Source organism: Schizosaccharomyces osmophilus, chromosome 1, assembly GCF_027921745.1.
Source record: "Schizosaccharomyces osmophilus chromosome 1, complete sequence".
Classification (NCBI taxonomy): Eukaryota; Fungi; Ascomycota; class Schizosaccharomycetes; order Schizosaccharomycetales; family Schizosaccharomycetaceae; genus Schizosaccharomyces; species Schizosaccharomyces osmophilus.
In genome coordinates this window covers 27021-48634 of record NC_079238.1, presented here as the reverse complement: position 1 = coordinate 48634, position 21614 = coordinate 27021, and the positions used below count along the sequence as shown (strand labels likewise).

The window sequence follows — 21614 nt, the reverse complement described above, 5'->3', positions numbered from 1 at the left end:
AATTGTATGAAAAAATAAAAAATGAAGTTTTCATTGTCTGCTGTCCTTCTTCTTACTCTTTTTGGTATTGCCAGTTTAACTTTGGTATCCTCAATTTCCGAGTCGGCATATTCCCTTAATCAAACATTTAGTATTATGGCTCTTCACCCCTATAAGCAAAATGTTCAGCTACATCCATTTACTATAGGTCAATTTGGCTATGTTTATGCGGATAGCGGTGTCGGATCTGGTAGCTTTACACTAAAAAACTCTGAATTGTTCTATAATAATGAGCATGCTTCCCTTGACAAAAACGGTGCTCTTTTTTTTGAATCCTCTGGTTTTCCTGTATCAGGTTTCGAGGCTAAACAAATTTCTTCCGTTGGATATGAGCTTCATTTGAACAATACTTTTCCTGTCGCATGTCCTATTACTAATACAAACGAAGTGTATCAAATTTATTACGGCAAAGGTAACGGTAACAGCGACTGTATTGGCGTTACAATTGATGCTATTACCTCTTGAATGTCTTGCTTAACCTTTTAATTACTTTTCTCCTCACTGGAACCTTATAATACTTATAGTGCATATCAAGTGCTGTCCAGTGTATGTAATTGTATAGATTGTAATCCACTAAATGTGTTCTATACGTTTTTGCAGGGTCCAGTTACTTGAGTAGCTAAATAAACGACGACTCGAATTATTTAGCCAAACCGGTTGAATCTTCCAATCTGGAGAATTCGACTGTGGATTCATTGTTAATATATCTTTTCTAAAATAGTTAACGTATTTTATCTGTTTTTTAATTAAGGAGTCCTTTTTTGAGAGACTTCTGTTTCGAAGGACTGTCCGATTTGTTAGTATCGAAATTTCTTTGTATTGTTTACCATTTGTAATATTTTATCCTTTAGTCTTATTATTTATTCAATATGTCATTGTCATAACTGGTATACGATATTACTAATATTCTGATATTATTATTGTATAACAATAAGGATTCATGAAAGTAATGAATAAACAAAGAAACTCTTGAAACAAAGAATTGAAAGAAGACAAAGAAAATACTCTTAGACAAAGACTTTATTACAAATTATAAAAAATGTAAATTACCTGGCAAATCTTCAGATTGGAAGATTTGACTGATCTAGCTAAATAAATCGTTCATACAACTTACTTGGTGAATCAGATCCCTGGAAGCTATTACTATTTTTCTATAGTACAAAGGCATCCAACTTATAAGTCAAATATACAATTTTATGAATTGTTATTACTTACATCTTTTCCACTGAATACTTATTCTCACAAGTAAGATTCATCCTGTGGCACCTGTGACATATTTCATTTCATGAAATATAATTAAATTGTTGCTGCTAGAAGAATATGTTGTTTGGCAGAGGTAACTAACTACTTTGTAAACTAACAAATAACAATACCTATGGTTTAGCGCAAAGTGGTATATAAGCGAAAGCAGCAAAAGAGGGCCAAAATTGGATGACAGCTTGCGCCTCAACAAATCCGTAGTCATTGCCATTGCGGTTTGGTTTCTCTTTTCTTGAATGGCTTAAATAGTTCTTTGGTCTTGTTTGTGCCGTGATTTAGGAAATATTATGTGAGCTTTATGCGATTCTCAACCGCTTACGGCTTGGGTTGGTTTTGCGAATCGTTCTGACCGTTTGAAAAGTAATTTAATGCAGCTGGTGCTTTAAATAAAAAAAAGAACCAAAAAGAAAAAGAAAAGCAACTTAAAGCCGTCAAGCCCTATGAACTTACTTGCTTAGATTCTTCTGCTAGTTCAGACAACTCTTTAATCGTGATGTAACGATTTTCCTTCTTCTCGTCTGGACGATATTGAGAAAGGTTGCTTATGTTTACATTTTGACCCAGAGCCACCATACTCAGGAAGCAGACATCAAGAAGCGTCTACCAACATGGTACGAGGAAGTGGATTCTTTATGTTTTGACGAAATGTCTTGACGGCATTATTGTGGTTGATTTTCTGGCGGCAAAAATTGCGGGAATTCCTGAGGCTAAACGAAGACAGGAGAATGAACCTCTTCGGCTTGCTTGGTGCTTTATTGGTTCAATCGTATTGAACTTTTTCTTTTCTTACCTTTTCCTTGTCCCTTTTATAAAGGAATCGATGAAAGAATCTGTATGGACATTGTTTCAAGCTATTGTAGAAGTTGTTCTTGTTGTCGTAGCTTTTTACATGTTGTTATTTGTTTTTTCACGTAAGTGGAATGGTGGAATTTTTGTTTGATATGTTTACTAATGGAGTACTTTTAGTGTTGGTGGATTTTATCGTTATATTAATTCCTCTAGTTGTTTCTGAGATTCCCGTACTTGATTCTATATTTTCTATATTTTCTGCAATTGGTTTTTGGATCGCTTCTGGAATTACCCCAATTGCTTCTGCGATTACAGCTGCTTTCAGTTTCAGTATGCCGTTGGAAAGAAATACTCGATGGATGATAACTATATTTTACTGAATGCATTTCCAAGCGAGTCTCAATATCAGCCGAACAAGAACAAGGAAGCATCTTCTGAATATTATGAACAATACGTAAGACAACAGAAACCGAGTCAATCTAAGAAAGTTGAAAGCGCAGGGAATTTGGGAAGTAAGTGATTTTTTTTGCTTTTTTTTGTATTTTCAGCGTTATTAAATGATAAAAAAACAGTGTTTTATCTATTAAAAGTCATCTTTTCTATCTTTCCTTCATGCATGTCATAATAGATATGCTACGTTTTTGGTATTATAACAACCTTGTTTACGTTATTTTTTGTTTAAGTTGTTTCTATTGTTTTTTGACATTACTGAGTCCGTTGAACACAAAGCATCCAAACTGCATGGTTCGTTTCAACTTTGGACAAGTGAACGTTTACATAGCATAGTGCATTGGCTCAAGGAAATGATATTAAACGTAGCCATATCATTTGTAGAGGGAAAGTTAAAAATACAGAAAGAAAATCAGAAAAACTTAGAAGTAGCCTACGGCATCCCGAATTCCCATGTTGTCTCCAACCATGGTACTAAACTAAGAGACCCCCAGGCGCTTAACTGCAGTGATCGGACGGGAACTTGGTGTTTTCGCCTATGTGTGGCCGTATACAAACTACTTGTTAAAACATTATCTTTTATCTCTTTCCTATTTTTAGAATATTTTGATGTGAACATCCTTTCCATTACCTTCCTATGGGTACGCATCTTTACAGGCGCTAAAGAAGGTTTCTATCTATAAAAGTCTATACATTTTATGTAAATAGATTCTGTAAATTAATTCAAAAAGTGACTTTTGGATGTAATTTGCAAAAACGGCAGAATTATCTATATCCTGTATCAAGTGTGATTGATTACTAGCGCAAAGTTACTTACAAAAAAAATGATACGGAATGAATAGGTACTCTTAACAACTACGACCAATTCTTACCTTTCTATAAAACGTAGAAACTAGGAAAAGAAGAGTTCCAAGTAGATAATTTACCAGCCGATAATAATTTAAAAAAGCAGAAGGCGACAAATCAGAAATTATCTAAATTTTGATATAAAAGTCAGCAATTTCAAAGTCTCAAAAGAAGCTTCGAAATTTCCGATTCTGTCGTACACATTCGTCAATGACGACGAGACGTCCGCCTTAGGCTTGGTGTACTATTTATATTCCCTACATCTCGAAGGGTTTCATTGCCTTCAGAAAACTCATACAAACTTTCTTGTGGTGTGATAAATCCAGAATAATCAGCAAGCTTTCTTTTAAGAGATGCTTGAGGCTCATTCTCATCAAAGCTCTGGTCATAACCCTTCACGTACGTTTTCAATTGGTTTAAATTCAAACTGTCAACGTCGGAGATATTTAGTAACTCAGGCAAGTCATTTGGAGGTTCTTGTCCATTAACAAACGGAATTGGTTTTGTGTTCTTGGCCGCAACTCTGTTAATAATGTTTTCAGATCTCTGCGATGAAGATCTTGTCATGTTAATTCTGTTTTCATTTCGATTCATGCGTGAAAAAGTTTCAGCGTTGTTTGACCGGAAATCGTTAGCAAAAGAGTCAACTCGTCCTTCCAACCTCGATATTCCTTGGATCATCTCTTCTCTGAGATTGGTTTGTCCTTCCCTAAGCTCGGATTGCCCTTCCCTAAGCTCGGATTGCCCTTCCCTAAGCTCCTGAAGTATCCGTCGAACTTCAGACATGTCATCTCGTGGACGAGTCTCTCCTCCTTCTAGTTTAGAAGTAACTGCTTTGTGAAGGCTCGCCAGTTTACTTTTGAATGAATCAAATCTATCTTGGGGAATCGCCTCTGCGAATTCATATGTAAACTTTGAGAGCGCTGCAAAAGAATCGTTAGACGGTGGAGCAATTCCAAATGGGTTTGAAAACAAATCTTGGTTCATTTTTTTTGGGCCCAAACAATGAAAAAAAAAACGAAAGCAAGGTTTAAAGAGAATTAGAATTAGTTTATTGAAGCAACTTATTAGACAAACCGAAAGAACTTTGGCATTTGCTTTCAGTTATGATGGCGCTGTGTTTACGAACAGTCAAATGGATAGAAGAGGGTAGAATAAGGATGCTGTCAACCACGTTAGACTTTAACGATGTTCAACACCTCGAAAGTGTGGCCTCCGTCTGTCATAATCCAATTACGATATTACTATTCTCTTGATACACTTATCGGATTACGGTAAATAATACAAAAGTATCCCTTTATTACAAATTGTAAACAAACTGTATCAGAAGGAACAATGATATCTACTTTAGAAGATATTTATATATCTCCGGTTGGAAGTACAAATCTTCAGATTGGAAGATTCGACTGATCTGGCTTGATAATTCGAGTCGTCGTTAATTTAGCTACTCAAGTAACTGGACCCTGCAAACATGTATAGAACACATTTAGTGGATTGCAATCTATACAACTACAACTCATTCAACCTTCAAAACCATACACTCTGTCTTAACTTAATACAGTTGTGACAGGTACAGTATCACAGGATCGTTCACACATACATATCCAAAGATTTAGTAGTTACTTTTACAAAACCACTTCTTCTAACCTTTTCACCCCTTTGCAAATAAGCATTATAAAACATTGGACAATAATGTGTTATTTGGAAAGGCCTATTATAGTAACGTCTTTAGTAATACCAATGGGATGCTACAGAACGAGCAAGTTAGTTCGGACTACAAAATCTTCGATTAGGAAGATTTTGCATTGTAACAGTTAGTACTTATGTGGTAATCCAGAAGCTTGGAGGTAAAGAGAGAAACTTTAAGTAATAATACTTTACTGATCTTTCTTTGATTTTAGTTTGTCTTTCACTATAATACCGCTACAGATACTTTGCCTCGTAGCATGTTACGATTTCAGAGTTCCTCCGATTGATTGTACTGTCACGCAGAATTAAAAAATGCCATACAATATAATAATCATGCGAATTAATAAATTCATGCTTTAATTAAAGAATGACTCGATACGCTCGAAAAGCTTCTCCCAATCGGGGTTTTTTACTAAAAATAAAATAAGAAACATCTAGTGAAACCCAGAAAAACGAAACTCGGCATCTGTAACAGAGTGTAACCCAACGGCATCACGAATACGCTCTTTCAACTTTATCGTCTCGTTCGGCCCAAATCGAATTCCGTAACCGTTGAGATACCTAGTACATTGGTCTTTTGTTAACCTCTCTATATCTTCAATTGAATAAATTCGCGGTAAATCAATGTCCGGTAATTGACCATTTAAATATGGAACAATATCAATCGATTTCCCTAAAGACCTCATCTGAATGTTGTGCAATCTATAGTATCGATACTCCTGTTTATTCAGCTTTTGATCTATTCCATCGAATCGCAAATTTTGTCGTTGTTCCATTAAGACCACTTCCTGCCTTATGGAACCTACTTCCTGCCTTAGGGAACCTACTCCCTGTTTCAGAGAGAGGAACCCACCATTAGGATCATTTAAAAAATTGACAAACCATTGTGGAGGTTGACTGTTATTTGTTTCCTCTTCATTTCTGTAGTGGTTCAAGCGGCTTTCGATCGCACGTAATTGTTCAAGTGCACGCATATTATTTGTAAAATGAATGACAGTTCTTTCATACTCTTCGTTTTGAACATTCATTTCTCGGTTTCGTAAAGCAATTCGTTCAAGGCTTTGTTCCAACTCATGCCTCTGGAAAAAATAATTTTTCTCATTGAGGGCATTTCTTAAATCATTTAAATAGCGACTTAATTCCGTAACGTTCTCCTGTCTTGGAGGAGGGATACCATATTCATTCGTATACAAATACTCATCGTGGGCTAACAAATTTTCACCTTGCATTTGTGATTCTTCACCCATTTTATTAAATAAATAAAAAAATAAAAAATTTCCTGGTTTATGTAAAGAGTCAGAGCATCAATTCACTTTTCGGAATTCTTTGTTGTTGGTAGTTGGTATTTGGTAAATGCATCATATACAGATTTGTAACGAATTGAAGGGTTAGCACAGTACGTCATACCCATTGTCATAACCGGTATACGATATTACTAATATCTTGATACAATAAATGTATTGTATTATCAAATACGTTATTACAAAACTAAATTTTCATTTTTGCCATTAAAAATTTTATAAATCTAGAACTAAAGTTATATAGAAGCTGACTAATCCTAGAAAGATATATATACCTCTAATGGAAGCTCAAATCTTCAGATTGGAAGATTTGACTGATCTAGCTAAATAAAATTGTTCATACAACTTACTTAGTGAATCAGATCCCTGGAAGCTGTTACTATTCTTCTATAGTACAAAAGTATCCAATTTAAAAGTCAAAGATACAATTTTATGAATTGTTATTACTTACATCTTTTCCACTGAATACTTATTCTCATAACAAGTGAGATTCGTCCTGTGACACCCATTTACGATATTACTTATGTCGTGAAATTATAATTGTATTATAAGGATTCGTGAATGTAATGAATAAACAAAGAAAATAGTTTTAGACAAAGATTTTGTTACAAATTATAAAAATGTAAGCTACCTGGAAAATCTTCAGATTGGAAGACTTGACTGATCTAGCTAAATAAATTGTACATACAACTTGCTTAGTGAATCAGATCCCTGGAAGCTATTACTATTCAATCTAAGTAGTACCAAAGCATCCCATTTAATATAGAACATACATTTTACTAAAATTGTAACTATTTTTTTCCACTGATAACTTAATCTCATAACAAGTGAGATCTCGTCTGTGACAGCATATATCGCAGCTGAGATTGTGTGATCAATGAACGGCAACCAGATTTTTTAATCCCAGATTAGTCGAATCTTCCAATACAAATTAAAAAATTTGACTACTTTCTGTTATGTAATTTTCTGGTATAGGTAAGGTAATGCATCATATCATTTCCTTCAGTTCCTTAAATTCTTTGCGTTGTTTACAATTTGTAATACGAGACTCTTTTGTATTATTATGATTATACAATACGTTGGTTCTTGACAAGTGTAATATCGAGTTGTGACATACCTGATACAGATCGATCATTCCCAAATTCCCAGACTGCTCAAATTCATATTAAGAGCGTGCATACTGATGTTAATCCCTAAAGTCCTAAAATCCTAATTTACAGATCAAGCAAGTATCCAGAGACTAACAAAGGAAACAAAGAGGACCAAAAAAGAAGAAACTTTTGATCCTGCTGATGCAACAGAATCAATAATCGACGATTGGCTACTAGCGCTAGCGGCTTGTGAACTAAGCTTTGAAGTATTACTAGCATTACAATGTGAATTGCTAGATAAACTGGAAACTACAGTAGCACTAAGAATCCTGCTAGAAGCAATAGGAGTCGAAGCCGTCACGAAACCATTAGCGGAAGAGTTCCCGTACCTAGTGTCGGAGAAATTAGCTGAAAGTTTTGGCCAAGGAAGAAAAGAACTAGCACTCGAATATGTAACATTAGGGAAACTAACGAAGCTATCTGCAACCCCTTCTTTCGGAGTAATTAACAGAGTAGAAGTTGAATCACCATCACTGACAGTTGAAGTACCTACTGGCTTGAAAGAACTAGTAATACGACGGAAACCTGAGTTATTAGTTGAAGCTGATGAAGCGGCAATACTGGTGGATACCGAGCTGTCGCTATTTGGAACCTGAGAAACAAAATAGCCACTGAATCCTGTAGTGCTTATAGGAGTTAAGAAAGCAACACTACTGTTGAATCCTGAAGTACTGGTAGGAATCGAGGAAACAGTAAAACTAGTGGATACCGAACTGTTGCTAATTGGAGCCGAGGAAGCAACAGTATCGGTGAATCCTGTAGTGCTAGTAGGAATCGGCGATGTAGTATTCGAAATTGGCGTTGATCTTGTCATCGCAGAAGTGGGAGCAACACTACCAACTATTCCTGAGCTGCCTCTAACTGAAATTGACCAAGTAGCATTACTGCTGAAGCCTGAGCTGTTCATTGATACTGAAGACGTAAGGCTACCACTGGAACATGAGCTGCTAATAGGGACCGAGAAAGTGGCATTACCATTGAACCCTGAAAAGGTAGTAGGAACCGAGGAAGCAAAACTGCCACTAAGTTTTGAAATGCTAATTGGAGTTGAAGTACTATTACCATTGGATCCTAAGCTACTAACTGGAGCTGATTGAGCAATCAAACTAGTGGATCTCGAGCTGTTAATAGGAGCCGGGGAAGCAACAGTACTGCTGAATCCTGATCTATATATTGGTATTGAGGAAGTAGCACTAATGGATACCGAACTGTTGTTAATCGGAACCGTGAAAGCAACAGTACCGGTGAATCCTGAGCTGGTAATAGGTATTGAGGATGTAGCACTACCGTTGAGAGCTAAGCTACTAATAGGAGCTGAAAAAGCAGTGACATTAGTGAATCCAGATATGTTGCTAGTTGGGGCCTGAGTAACAAAACTGCCACCGGATTTTCTAGTGCTTATAGGGGTCGAGAAAGCAACACTACTGTTGAATCCTGAAGTACTGGTAGGAATCGAGGAAACAGTAAAACTAGTGGATACCGAACTGTTGCTAATTGGAACCGAGGAAGCAACAGTATCGGTGAATCCTGTAGTGCTAGTAGGAATCGGCGATGTAGTATTCGAAATTGGCGTTGATATTGTCAACGCAGAAGTGGGAGCAACGCTACCAACTGTTCCTGAGCTGCCTCTATCTGAATCTGACCAAGTAGCATTACTGCTGAAGCCTGAGCTGTTCATTGGTATTGAGAAAGTAGCACTAATGGATACCGAAACGTTGCTGGTTGGAGCCTGAGAAACAAAAGTATCACTGAATCCGGAAGTGCTAGTTGGAACCGACGATGTAACATTCGAGACTGATGTTGTATTTCTCAACGCAGAAGAGGAAGTAACTCTGTCAACGAACGCTGAGCTGTTAATAGGAACCGAAGAAGCAGCTTTACCGTTGGGACCTACGTTACTAATAGGGGCTGTAGAAGCAGCAATACTGGTGGATATTGAGCTGTTGCTAGTTGGAATCTGAGAAATAAAATTGCCATTGAATCCTGAAAAGGTAGTAGGGACCGAGGAAGCAAAACTGCTAGTGAAACCTAAGGTGCTAACGTTGGGTCCTGTGCTACTAGTTGGAACAGATCTAGTAACACTACCGTTGGAATCTAAGCTGCTGATAGGGGCTGTAGAAGCAGCAATACTGGTGGGTATTGAGCTGTTACTAATTGGAACCTGAGAAACAAAACTTCCACTGAATCCTGTAGTGCTTATAGGGGTCGAGAAAGCAACACTACTGTTGAATCCTGAAGTACTGGTAGGAATCAAGGGAACAGTAAAACTAGTGGATACCGAACTGTTGCTAATTGGGACCGAGGAAGCAACAGTATCGGTGAATCCTGTAGTACTAGTTGGAACCGACGATGTAACATTCGAGACTGATGTTGTATTTGTCAACGCGGAAGAGGAAGTAGCTCTGTCAACGAATGCTGAGCTGTTAATAGGAACCGAAGAAGCAGCTTTACCGTTGGGACCTACGTTACTAGAAACATTATTTGCGACTGTCGCTGAATTTGTCATCAAAGAAGAGGAAGTAACTCTGCTACGGAGTGCTGAGCTGTTAGCACGAGTCGGGGAAGCAACAGTATCTCTAGAAACTGGACTGCTCAGCCGGATCGAGGACGCAGCAACAACGCTTGATCCTGAACTGATCATTGCAGCTGAAGAAGTATCATTCAAAATCGGCGTTGATCTCGCCAACAAAGAAGAGAAACTTATGCTACTAGAACCTGAGTACCTCATTGAAACGTTAGAAGTAGTTGCACCATTGCGGCTAGTAAGAGTTGAGGTAGCTGCACTATTCTTGATTCCTGTAGTGCTAGTAGGGGTCGAGAAAGCAACACTACTGTTGAATCTTGAAGTACTGGTAGGAATCGAGGAAACAGTAAAACTAGTGGATACCGAACTGTTGCTAATTGGAACCGAGGAAGCAACAGTATCGGTGAATCCTGTAGTGCTAGTAGGAATCGGCGATGTAGTATTCGAAATTGGCGTTGATATTGTCAACGCAGAAGTGGGAGCAACGCTACCAACTGTTCCTGAGCTGCCTCTATCTGAATCTGACCAAGTAGCATTACTGCTGAAGCCTGAGCTGTTCATTGGTATTGAGAAAGTAGCACTAATGGATACCGAAACGTTGCTGGTTGGAGCCTGAGAAACAAAAGTATCACTGAATCCGGAAGTGCTAGTTGGAACCGACGATGTAACATTCGAGACTGATGTTGTATTTGTCAACGCGGAAGGGGAAGTAACTCTGTCAACGAACGCTGAGCTGTTAATAGGAACCGAAGAAGCAGCTTTACCGTTGGGACCTACGTTACTTATAGGGGCTGTAGAAGCAGCAATACTGGTGGGTATTGAGCTGTTACTAATTTAAACCTGAGAAACAAAACTTCCACTGAATCCTGTAGTGCTTATAGGGGTCGAGAAAGCAACACTACTGTTGAATCCTGAAGTACTGGTAGGAATCGAGGAAACAGTGAAACTAGTGGATACCGAACTGTTGCTAATTGGAACCGAGGAAGCAACAGTATCGGTGAATCCTGTAGTGCTAGTAGGAATCGGCGATGTAGTATTCGAAATTGGCGTTGATATTGTCAACGCAGAAGTGGGAGCAACACTACCAACTATTCCTGAGCTGCCTCTAACTGAAAATGACCAAGTAGCATTACTGCTGAAGCCTGAGCTGTTCATTGATACTGAGGACGTAAGGCTACCACTGGAACATGAGCTGCTAATAGGGACCGAGAAAGTGGCATTACCGTTAAACCTTGAGTTGGTAATTAGATCTAAAGAAGTAGCATCCTTAATTGGCTTTGAACTTGCCAACACTGAAAATGAAGTAATACTACCAGAAGGACCCGAGTTGTTGATTGGAATCCCCGAAGTAGCTTTTGCGATGGATGCTGAGCTTTTTAAAGGCATCGAAGAAGCAGCAATACTACTAGATCCTGAAGTGCTAACTACAGCTGAACTAGCAATAACGTTGGGACCTATGCTGCTAAGTGGAACATGAGAAACAAAACTACCACTTGATCCTGGCTTGCGAATTCCTGCTGAACTAGCAATACCATTTGAACCTATGCTGCTAAGTGGGACCGAGGAAGGTATGTGGCTGATTTGTTTCTCACTGCTCTGGAATGAAGCGAAAGCTGGAATAGTAGGTGAAGGAGAACCACTCTGCACAGTAGATGAAGCAATGTTATTGGAGGGACTGGAAGTTTTTCTTGCCGTATTATGCTTGCCAGTACTTTCGGTCGTCGTTTGAGTGGAGATTTTATTTATCGCTGAACTGGAGGTAATATCGTTATCTGTCCAGCAATAAGTAGGTGAGTCTGAGTGAGCGTTTCCATAATTATCGACCGAGCATCCGGTTATATGGTCGTAAAACTTTTGAAATTTCCATAACAAGCATTCACCTAGGTTTAGTATGCCACCCGAACACCAGTCATACTGAATTTGGAAAGGGGGCATGCATACTTGATTGCCGTTGCGATCACCGGCGACAACAACAGTAGTACTCCATTTTGAGGTATCAAAAATCTTGTCGACATTCAAAATATTGGAATATAGAACAATTGTTTCGCTGTTCAGGAATAGCTTCAATTCTGATAGGGATTTCTTTGACATAAATTCGTTACCTTCGAAATTGATAGTAACTTGGTATCGGTCATTCCCAATATACATTACATTGCTTAGAGTGATGTCTGCAGAAGGAATATTAGCTGTAAAACTTCTATGATCAAAAAACAAGTCTGGGCAGTTGGAATAAGGAGTAAAAATGGTAGCAGTTGCTGGCAAGAAAAAGCAGCAAATCAAAAATATCGCATATACGTAAACGAATGAGCAAGAAAGTTTCATATCAAAAATGCTTTTTTAGTGTCTTAGTCTTAGCTCTAAACACTACATTGTCGATATTCATATAGTTGGGTGGGTGTATATATATACATATGTATATACAGAATAAATAAATCGCAATAAAATATTTCGTTACTCATCCAGTCAAACTAGACAGTTACAAGAGATCCACCAAAAAAAAAAAAAAAGGGGGAAAAATAAGAACCGAAGCATAACACAAGATGGTTCCAGAACCCCGTTGTTTTTGCAATGCCTTACACGCAACTTATTGTCGCTTTGCCGAGAAGTTTATTCCGGTAATCTCGTCAAACAAGACAGGCATTGCCAGTGTCTCAGATCAATTGGAAGCCACTTTTGTTTCATCGCCGACAATTATCAAGTAACCCAAGTGGATATAGAAAGCGCTCAATGGTGGGCGTCTCGGTAGTGATTTATTAAGAGGTGAATAGGAGCAGGTTAATCGTTGGGACAAGATTAAAAACAAAAATGTGTGAAAAGTTCTTCAATGGCCTCAAGATAGAAAAATTTTTCCGAGAATTTATAAGGGATCGCATAATAGTCGCATTGGCGTATTGTTGCATAATAGTAATTACTTAATAAGAATCCAGAAGCTGTTTCAATTGCCGAAACAGTAATCATGGGATATTTTTTTATCTTTTTTCCTTGTTTTTTTGATGCCAGCGCGATGACTTTTATGATCAACGAGGACAGAAATTTTAAAAATGCTACGAGTTATATGGATAAAGCCCATCTGCATAAACAACCAAGCCAAACATGTACAGAATGCCAGAGAAAACTTTCCATCACTTTGTCGATGGACTAAGAGAACTCTTCGAAGAAATACAGGTAACAATAAACAAACCAGAAGGAAGGTTTAGGTAACAACCGCTAGCAAATATCAAACTAAGAAAAACTTGGTCAGGCTAATATAATACATCATAGATAGTCACGAATGATTTCGTTTCGAATGTTTAGAAGAATAGAGTTGCATATCCATTCTGAATAGCATTAGGAAGCAAAGGATGATACAATGTAAGTGGAGGTTTGGTTCGTATTCTAAGCTTGGTAATAACGATTTAGCTTTATGTTGATTTGATTTGAATTCATTTTTGCTTTACCTTATTTTACTTTGCTTATGCTACGCTGAAATCGTCCGATGAACGATTTATTTGTCGAAATCATGGATATCATGAAAATATTTATCGTAAAACTAAACTGTCTATTCATTAAGAAGGAATGACTTTTCCACGTTTTAAAGTATCGAATGTCTTTTGAAATCCTTGAAATGTATCATAGTATCCATGATAGCCGAATTGACGAGCCTTAATCATGGATGCAGCCACATAATAGGTTCTGCCTACCGTAAAATCGCAAAAGGCCCATGTACCAGTGTCTAAAAGATTAGGATCTAAGTGTTCGCGTTCAGCAATCTGGTTCCATGCCTTCTTCACTTTATCTTGCTGGATCCACTTGGGAAAAGAAACATGGTTGATAAATTCAGTATTTGGGATATCCTTAATGCCCATTTCCTCTTGGTATAACCTGATAGGTGGAGGTGTGGGCAAGGTAATTTTGTTGCTCAAAGAAGACCAGTTGTCAAATTGATTTTTAGGAACTTTTAAGCCAAAGTAGTCAGCAATCTTTGGCCAAGTTCTTGACCAGCTGTGAGAGTCACCGTTTACAATATTGAATCGTTCATTGCTAGTTTCTGGTTTTTGAGCGGCCCATACTTCAAAGTCGGCGATCAAACCTGAGTAGGAAATATCATTAAGCCCTTTATAGATCTTTTCATTTCCCGGGAAATAGAATGGTTCGTCCAATTCTTTACAGATGACAGCATACAGTGCAATTGTGAATGCTTGATTCATGTAACCTCCTTGAGAAACACCACAGATGTCACTGGGCATAGCAATCACATAGTCCCAAGGCTTATTAGCACTCAATTCTTTAAGGATGTCTTCTTGAATGTAGTAGAAATTGGGCAAACCTGAAAAGCTTTCAGGCACACGGCGATCTGACTCTTCCATGGGAAGTCTTACTTCACCGAATTGGGGTCCGTAGTACTTTAAACCAGTCGTTAAAACAACTCTCTTTAGAGTCTTGTTATTGCTTTTTTCAAGACCAATTACAAAGTTTCTCAACATTGCTCCATTGGTCTTGCACGCTTCACCTTCCTCTGATTCCTCTTTGTAGGCAGTGTGGAAGGCATATGTAATGTTTGTAACTCCCTCTTTTTGGAAAGTCGCTGCAATCTGTTCAGGATTTGAAGTAATTAAATCAATTGAATAGTGTTTAACTTTGCTGGGATACTCTTCTTTCAGACTGCGAGAAACACAGTGAATCTTGGAGCATTTGGGTTCATTTAAAAGTCGGTTGATGATGGCAGCACCATTAATGCCAGTCGCACCTGTAACAATTGCTTCAAAAGTGTTTGTCATTTTTATTTCTCTTAGTTGGTAGTGTCTACTAGCGATATGTTGGACATATTTATACTTTTTTGCTGATGACTAAAAGTCAAATGACACAAGGGGTGGTGGGTTCACGTAAACAACAATTGCTTCAGCTGACTAATTGATGACAAAACAAAATACTTGTTTAAAAAAACAAAGTGGTTTCTTCTTTTACTATTTTACTATTTAACTATTTTACTTTTCATCTTCATTGTCTGTCTGTCTTTGGGCAAGTGAAAACCAGATCGATTTTACACTATACAATGGTCGTGTTGTTGAGAACAAAAGAAAGAGACAGAAACCACCAAAGCTTTCCAGATTGTTGCTATGAATGAATGACAGGAGGCATATCATTTCAGCTCCTCAGATGACGAAGTGCATTATCAATCTGTCCCTTCTTCCTTCTTTGGGTTATTTCATTTTCCTAGCCCCGACTGCAATGTCGGACTTGTAGGTTCTATCTACTTTGAACTATCTGCAAAGTCAACGTTGGTTCGTTGCTTATATTTGTTAAAGTTTGTTTCGTTATTTCCGAGATTATTGTGTCTTTAGCAGTCCTATTTTCTCAAACGATCCATGCGTCTTGGTGCAATTGGTATATATATATAGAGTCGGGAAATCTTTTGCTTGGAAGTATCGTATACTTGGCTTTTTTGATTCAGTTTGTAGTGTGGTTTGTTGCACCTTTTTGTTTTTGAATTATCACATCAGTGTCTATATCATTTTAACAGTAGTGTTAAAATGAAGTTTTCCCTATCTGCTGCCCTCTTGGTTTCTGTTCTTAGTGCCACCAGTGTCTTTGGTTCTCCAGTGCCCACTACTACTAAGCATGAGTTGTCGTTTAAGAAAAAATTCGGCATCATGAGTCTTCACTCTGGTAATTTCAATGTCCACCTTCATCCTTTCTTTGTTGGCAAGTCAGGACATGTTTATTTGACTCCATATGATCAAGCTGATCAAGTAAATGAGTTTTACCTGAAAGACACTCAATTATTTCACAAAAATGAGACTGCTTTCCTCGAGAAGGATGGAGCTCTAGTCTTTAAGTTTAATTCCTCTGGTAACTCTCCTTTGACCGGTTTTAAAACTAAGCAAATTACCGGCATCGGCTACGAATTCCGATTCAACAACGCTTTCCCAGTCGCATGCCATGTTCCCAACACCGATGAAGTTTATCAAATCTACTATGGCAAAGGGAATAACACTAACGACTGCGTTGGTGTTGCTACCGAGCTTATTATTCCTTAAATAGTGAGTTACCTTGGTTGCAATTTTTCATCATATTGCATGTCCTTTTTTAATCGCTCGAGCACATATGAATACATATTCAATCAATACATATTGTGTTTATACTAAGTTTGTAAATATAAAAACACACTTGTTGAATGGTAGTCTAAATTTTTTTGTCTATTTTACTCCTTTTCTTAATCGGGATTCCATCTGATCAACAACCGCTTTGTCCATAGGAAGGTATATTTCTTTTGTGTATTTTCTGAGAGTTTATGGATGGCTTACGTAGAATGAGTCGCTCTACTTCATTATACCTTTCGTCGGCTATGAGCGTAGACGATACTTTAAAACAACTCAATTCACGTTGGCGAAAAGACACTATTCTAACCGAGCGTAGACTGTTTATTTGTTTGCTTTTTTATCTATCTCAAGAAACCACATTCCCTTCGTGTAGGATCCGTATCCCAGCTCCAGCATCTCTTGTATTTGGATCTGATTTTATGTTTGAGCAAGCAGGTGCATGCAAAAAGAATGGTTCACGACGATCATTGTGCGTGTCCAGTTACATTACAAAATAGGATCTTTTGGAGATTTGATTTTTTACTAGGAAATGAATGCGGATGCTTCCGGCGGACACGGGCAATTCAAAGTGATCACATCCTCCTGGATATTACAAGTGCCCACTCTTCCTTTTTCTCTATCTCTGTCTCTCTCCATAGAATTCTATCGTCCAGATGGAGCATTCAAGGTACATTTATATCATCATTCTCGCTCGGTAAATACTTATCGCGCTTGAATATTTATTTGATTCACAACATAACTGCCAAGGTCAGGATACGACAGGGCAGAGGAGGAAAAACATAGTTTTGTCTAGTAGTAGTCGACTACTAGCACTTACTAACTACACAAGGAAGCAAATATGTAAAAGACAAAACGCAAAAGTAAATAGTAAATGGAAACCTTATGAAACAATTAAATAGGATGAAGTGAAGTAGAATAAAATAAAACTGTAATAAAAAATGAAATGTCAAAAGTGGAAAACACACGAACTCAATTTTACTACTTTTGTATTGTTTGTTTAGGCGTTATATCAACGTTCGAATATTTCAACATTTATTTCCCAAAAAAAATTTTACGAAAAAAAAAAAAAACACCTATGAAGTGCATTTTCTGACTTTCATCTGCTGTTAGGAAACAGAGTCATTCAACGACAAACATGTTTTGAAAAACAAGCAAATGCTCAATAAAAACTACTACTCTAATTACTGTCATAATGTCACAGACGAAGTCTCACTCGTTATGAGAATAAGTATTCAGTGGAAAAGATGTATGTAATAACAATTCAGTAAATTGTATGTTTGACTTAAGTTGGATGCCGTGATACTACTTAGATTGAATAGCAATAGCTTCCAGGGATCTGATTCATTTAACAAAGTTGTAATGACAATTTATTTAGCTAGATCAGTCAAATCTTCCAATCTGAAGATTGGAGCTCTCAACTAGAGGTATACATATATATCTTTCTAGAATTAGTCAGCTTCTAAATAACTTTAGTTCTAGATTTACAAAATATTTAATCGCAAAAATGAACATTTAGTTTTTGTAATAACGTATTTGATAATACAATACATTTATTGTATCAGAATATTAGTAATATCGTATACCGGTTATGACATCGGCCTTGACAGTCTGTGACACTGTGACAATTGTCACATTAGTAATTCTCAAGGGTTATGAGAATAAATATCCGGTGGAAATAAAAATTACAATTTCAAAATTGTCTATTGGAATTGGAAGCTTAAGTACTATGGACAAGGATAGTAATATGTCCAGAGATTTGAGACAAGTCGAAACATACTCAGTATGTCATTACTTTTCTCACAATGATGGTGGAGCCAAACATTAATGATTAACTGCTTATTGTATGTCGGATTATTAGCTTGGCAGGCATAAAACGAATTCTTCAAGTCATCTTGACATGCATCTGAGGGCGCCATAAACTGCTCGTTACTACTGCACCTTTTTCTTGTGACATAAACACATGAATTGTCCTCGTTTACTATTCCAGATTGATGTGCAGTTCTAGTCTGAACTGCGGCCCAGAGGTAAATTTCGAACGAACTCAGGTAGCGAATCTGGATTAGCTAACGCGTCCTCTAAGGAGGTAATAGGACGCAATTCATCATATGGGAAGTGGTCATATCTAGCATGTGAAAAAAACAGCCCGTAAGCAAACGAATTATAGCACCTCATCATTACGGGATCGAGGGCATCAGCATCAAATTCGGTCCAAATGCTAAAAAGTGTTAGTGATTTGTTTGTGCGTGCTTGCTTGCTTACTTACCTACTCCATGATATTATGAGATTTGTATAGTACAATACATCCGTGCATGCTCGGTGGTGGATTACTTTAGTTACTCGGTGCAGAAGATTACGTAGCAGCGGTGTCAAATGATAAGTTGCTATAAAGTTAGTTAGTCAATGTGCTTATCCGGTGCTTACACCACTACTGACACAATCTGGTGCACGTGGAAGTTGATTACTAAGGTTTAAAAGAATCGGTATTTGCTCTATATATATTGCACAGATTCACCAGGATGTGATTCCAAGGTATTGATTACCCTATAGTCCTATTACCTAAACAACCCGATCCAACGACTATCATAATAATATCTGAGAAATCTGTTTTCCTCCTTGGTCCAAGCTATATTGGCGGCCAGATATTGGAATTCCTCTTGCAAAGAAATTACCATGTAACAACCTTGACTCGCCGGGAATCCACGGCCGCCGAATTCCACGCCCAGGGTATTAAGACTGTAATCGGATCTCTGGACGATAGATCCGTCATTCAGAAACAAGTGTCTGTCAGCGATATTGTTTTCCATACGGCAACAGCCGACCACTTAGCATCCGCAGAAGCCGTCCTCGACGGGCTGGAGGAGCGTGCTAAAAACAACCTGCAAACGATTTACATCCACACAAGCGGTGCAAGCATCCTAAGCGACAATAGCGCTGGAGCGTTTAAGAGCGATATGGTTTTTGAAGACGACAAACCTGAAGACATCGACGCACTCCCTGATTCCGCGCCGCATCGCACCATAGACCTAGCGATTGTACGTCGACGGGAGATCCTCGGCAGGCACGCTAAAATTGCCATTTTGATGCCCCCAATCATTTACGGCGTCGGTCCCGCTGGCAGATCGTCTATCCAGCTCCCGACCTTAGTCCGGTACGCATTGAAGCACGGCTACGCAGGCCAGATCGGAGACGGCCGGTCAGTCTGGAGTCAGATTCATGTTAAGGACCTGGCACGAGGGTATCTGACACTCCTAGATTGGTTGGAGCGGACTCCTGCTGAGGAGGTCCTCCCGAACCCATATTGGTTCTGTGAAAACGGTAACGAGTTGTCGTGGAATGATTGTGTAGCGGAAATTGGACGTGTACTTTACGAGGCGGGTAAGATTGAGAGTTCTACTCCCCGAACTATTCCTGTCAGTAACTACGGAGATCTTTTTGGGAAGTGGTCGGAACCTGTGGTCGGGTCGAACTCGCGAAACAAGGCAAATCGATTACGGAAGTTGGGGTGGGAGCCTAAGGAGAAGAATACTTTGGCTTCGCTGGCCGAGGATGAAATCCCTTTGATTATGCAAGAGACGGGTCCGTTTAAAGGTTATGGCAAGGTTGTTGCTTCATCAAATTAGATGTTTTGATTCTGGATTCTATAGTTTAGACTGTAGATCTAGAATAATACAAATGAATAGTCGGCTATAGATAAGTTTCAGTTAAAGAAAAAAACTGTAAACACATGTTTGTCTGTTGTATTATCAGCTAGAATTAATCATGTGTTGTACCATGTCAGTACCTCAAATATGTCGATTTTTCTCACCCCTCAGTATATCAAAAATACGCCGTGCTTATAACACCGTCTTTTTAGTCAGCAAACATGAATACAGATAGTAAGAAAAAGTAATATATAAGGAAGGCAACTTGCTATTTACATTGAACAACGTTCTCAGGAAAATGACACAGATTACTCTCTTTTCTTGCAGAGGAGGTCCAAATCCTTGGAAATTTGTCATCGCTTTGAAAGAATAAAATATTTCATTCAAAACCGTACTTTACGATTTATTTAACAATGAGCAAAAGAACGAAGAACATCTTGCTTACAACCCTAATGGTAGAGTCCCTACATTAATCGATTATCAAAACAATGATTATACGATTTGGGAATCTGATGCTATTTTGACATACTTGACAGACTGGTTTGACAAGGAAAGAAAGATTTCGTTGCCTCATGATCATCCTGAGTACCATCATCTGCTTCAGTATCTTTTTTTTCAGTCTTCAGGCCAGGGTGTCATTTGGGGACAAGCAGGCTGGTTTAACCTTTTTCATCCAGAAACCTGTTGCGTCGGCCGTTACTAGATACAGAAACAAAATAAAGCGTGTGCTCGGTGTTTTGGAAACCATTCTTCAAGACAAGGAATACCTTGTTGCTAGCAAGTGTACCATTGCCGACTTGTCATTTGTAAACTGGAACGTTTTCCTACCATTTCTCTTTGCGGGAGGTAAATTCAAATTCAAGAAAGATATGCCACAGTTGGAATTTGAGAAAGAATTCCCTAATACGTACGCGTGACATAAGGGCCTTACTGAGCGTCCTGCTGTTGCTGCCACCTTGAATGAACGAGATCGAGTTTATCACCAATAAATAAATGGAACCTCTGACTTGCTGGTAAGCTTTGCATAAAGGTATCCTTTTTCAACCGAATTATGCGTTTGAGTGTGGTGATTCATTATTATTTTATGTCAAATCAAATACAATAATGAGATTGATTTCAACTGCTAGCTCTTGTTTACGTTTCCGCTAACAAATCATCAAAAAACAAGAATATTTAGAGAAAATAAAGAAGGAATAGAAAAAGAAAAAAGCCTACAGCACCCCGGATTCCCATGTTGTCTCCAACCATAGTACTAACGAGGCCCTCAGACGCTTAACTGCAGTGATCGGACGGGAACTGGTGTTTTCGCCTAGGTATGGCCGTAGACACTCAACTTGAAAAGATGATACATTTTTTTTTAGCAAATGCAGTTCATCACTGGTTGTTTGAAAGATGGGTTTTCCTAGAATGCATTCTGAGTAACGTTTTCTTCAGAAAGTATTTGCTACTATTTTTTAAAAACATTTTGTCCCTCTTACCCCTCCTCTGTCTCCTATCGATATTTATTATTATTGATGACGGAAAAGTGGTGATTCTGTTCTTGGAAATTATTTCTCATTTCCTCCTTTTTTTTTTGCTTTTTGTGTAAGTTTCTTTCCTATTTAATACTTTTGATTTTCTTACATATTGCGCTTTTCCTTTTTTCACTTTCAGCAGAGTATAGCTTTTCTTTTTAATCACGTTTCGCTACTTCTTCACCGCATTCCATTCTTCCTTGCGTTTGTTTTTGAGTAATTTGCTTCGTGTTTTAACTATATTTATTTTTAAATTTTGAACTTTCAGTTTGTTTTATTTATTTTTTTCTTTTTTTTTTTTTGTTTTTCTTTATATTTTGGTAGTTTCGC

The 21614-nt window shown here is 38.0% G+C and overlaps 10 protein-coding genes and 2 non-coding genes across 12 annotated transcripts; 4 read left to right on the top strand and 8 right to left on the bottom strand.

The window, feature by feature from the left end:
• Positions 1-21: 21 nt before the first annotated feature.
• Positions 22-504, top strand: SOMG_00019 (But2 family protein; the record flags this gene model as incomplete). The annotated part of the gene is made up of 1 exon (XM_056178818.1): positions 22-504. The coding sequence occupies one exon, from the start codon at positions 22-24 to the stop codon at positions 502-504; it is 483 nt and encodes a 160-aa protein (XP_056036273.1).
• Positions 505-2968: 2464 nt separating this feature from the next.
• SOMG_10003 lies at positions 2969-3088 on the bottom strand. The gene has a single exon (XR_008803536.1). It is a non-coding gene; the product is annotated as a 5S ribosomal RNA (ribosomal RNA).
• A 503-nt stretch (positions 3089-3591) lies between these two features.
• Positions 3592-4371, bottom strand: SOMG_00018 (uncharacterized protein; the record flags this gene model as incomplete). The annotated part of the gene is made up of 1 exon (XM_056178817.1): positions 3592-4371. One exon carries the CDS (start codon positions 4369-4371, stop codon positions 3592-3594), a length of 780 nt encoding a protein of 259 aa, XP_056036272.1.
• Positions 4372-5507: 1136 nt separating this feature from the next.
• SOMG_00017 (cell surface glycoprotein) lies at positions 5508-6320 on the bottom strand (the record flags this gene model as incomplete). Its single annotated transcript, XM_056178816.1, has 1 exon — positions 5508-6320. The coding sequence occupies one exon, from the start codon at positions 6318-6320 to the stop codon at positions 5508-5510; it is 813 nt and encodes a 270-aa protein (XP_056036283.1).
• A 1275-nt stretch (positions 6321-7595) lies between these two features.
• SOMG_00016 (uncharacterized protein) lies at positions 7596-8339 on the bottom strand (the record flags this gene model as incomplete). Its single annotated transcript, XM_056178815.1, has 1 exon — positions 7596-8339. One exon carries the CDS (start codon positions 8337-8339, stop codon positions 7596-7598), a length of 744 nt encoding a protein of 247 aa, XP_056036282.1.
• A 5255-nt stretch (positions 8340-13594) lies between these two features.
• Positions 13595-14806, bottom strand: SOMG_00015 (epimarase; the record flags this gene model as incomplete). The annotated part of the gene is made up of 1 exon (XM_056178814.1): positions 13595-14806. One exon carries the CDS (start codon positions 14804-14806, stop codon positions 13595-13597), a length of 1212 nt encoding a protein of 403 aa, XP_056036285.1.
• A 753-nt stretch (positions 14807-15559) lies between these two features.
• Positions 15560-16066, top strand: SOMG_00014 (But2 family protein; the record flags this gene model as incomplete). The annotated part of the gene is made up of 1 exon (XM_056178813.1): positions 15560-16066. One exon carries the CDS (start codon positions 15560-15562, stop codon positions 16064-16066), a length of 507 nt encoding a protein of 168 aa, XP_056036284.1.
• Positions 16067-18130: 2064 nt separating this feature from the next.
• Positions 18131-18401, bottom strand: SOMG_00013 (uncharacterized protein; the record flags this gene model as incomplete). Its single annotated transcript, XM_056178812.1, has 2 exons — positions 18131-18344; positions 18397-18401. The coding sequence occupies 2 exons, from the start codon at positions 18399-18401 to the stop codon at positions 18131-18133; spliced, it is 219 nt and encodes a 72-aa protein (XP_056036279.1).
• A 78-nt stretch (positions 18402-18479) lies between these two features.
• Positions 18480-18933, bottom strand: SOMG_00012 (uncharacterized protein; the record flags this gene model as incomplete). Its single annotated transcript, XM_056178811.1, has 2 exons — positions 18480-18510; positions 18686-18933. The coding sequence occupies 2 exons, from the start codon at positions 18931-18933 to the stop codon at positions 18480-18482; spliced, it is 279 nt and encodes a 92-aa protein (XP_056036278.1).
• Positions 18934-19080: 147 nt separating this feature from the next.
• Positions 19081-19749, top strand: SOMG_00011 (NAD-dependent epimerase/dehydratase; the record flags this gene model as incomplete). Its single annotated transcript, XM_056178810.1, has 1 exon — positions 19081-19749. The coding sequence occupies one exon, from the start codon at positions 19081-19083 to the stop codon at positions 19747-19749; it is 669 nt and encodes a 222-aa protein (XP_056036281.1).
• A 593-nt stretch (positions 19750-20342) lies between these two features.
• SOMG_00010 (glutathione S-transferase Gst2-like) lies at positions 20343-20687 on the top strand (the record flags this gene model as incomplete). The annotated part of the gene is made up of 1 exon (XM_056178809.1): positions 20343-20687. The coding sequence occupies one exon, from the start codon at positions 20343-20345 to the stop codon at positions 20685-20687; it is 345 nt and encodes a 114-aa protein (XP_056036280.1).
• Positions 20688-20978: 291 nt separating this feature from the next.
• On the bottom strand, positions 20979-21093 carry SOMG_10002. The gene has a single exon (XR_008803535.1). It is a non-coding gene; the product is annotated as a 5S ribosomal RNA (ribosomal RNA).
• Positions 21094-21614: the final 521 nt, after the last annotated feature.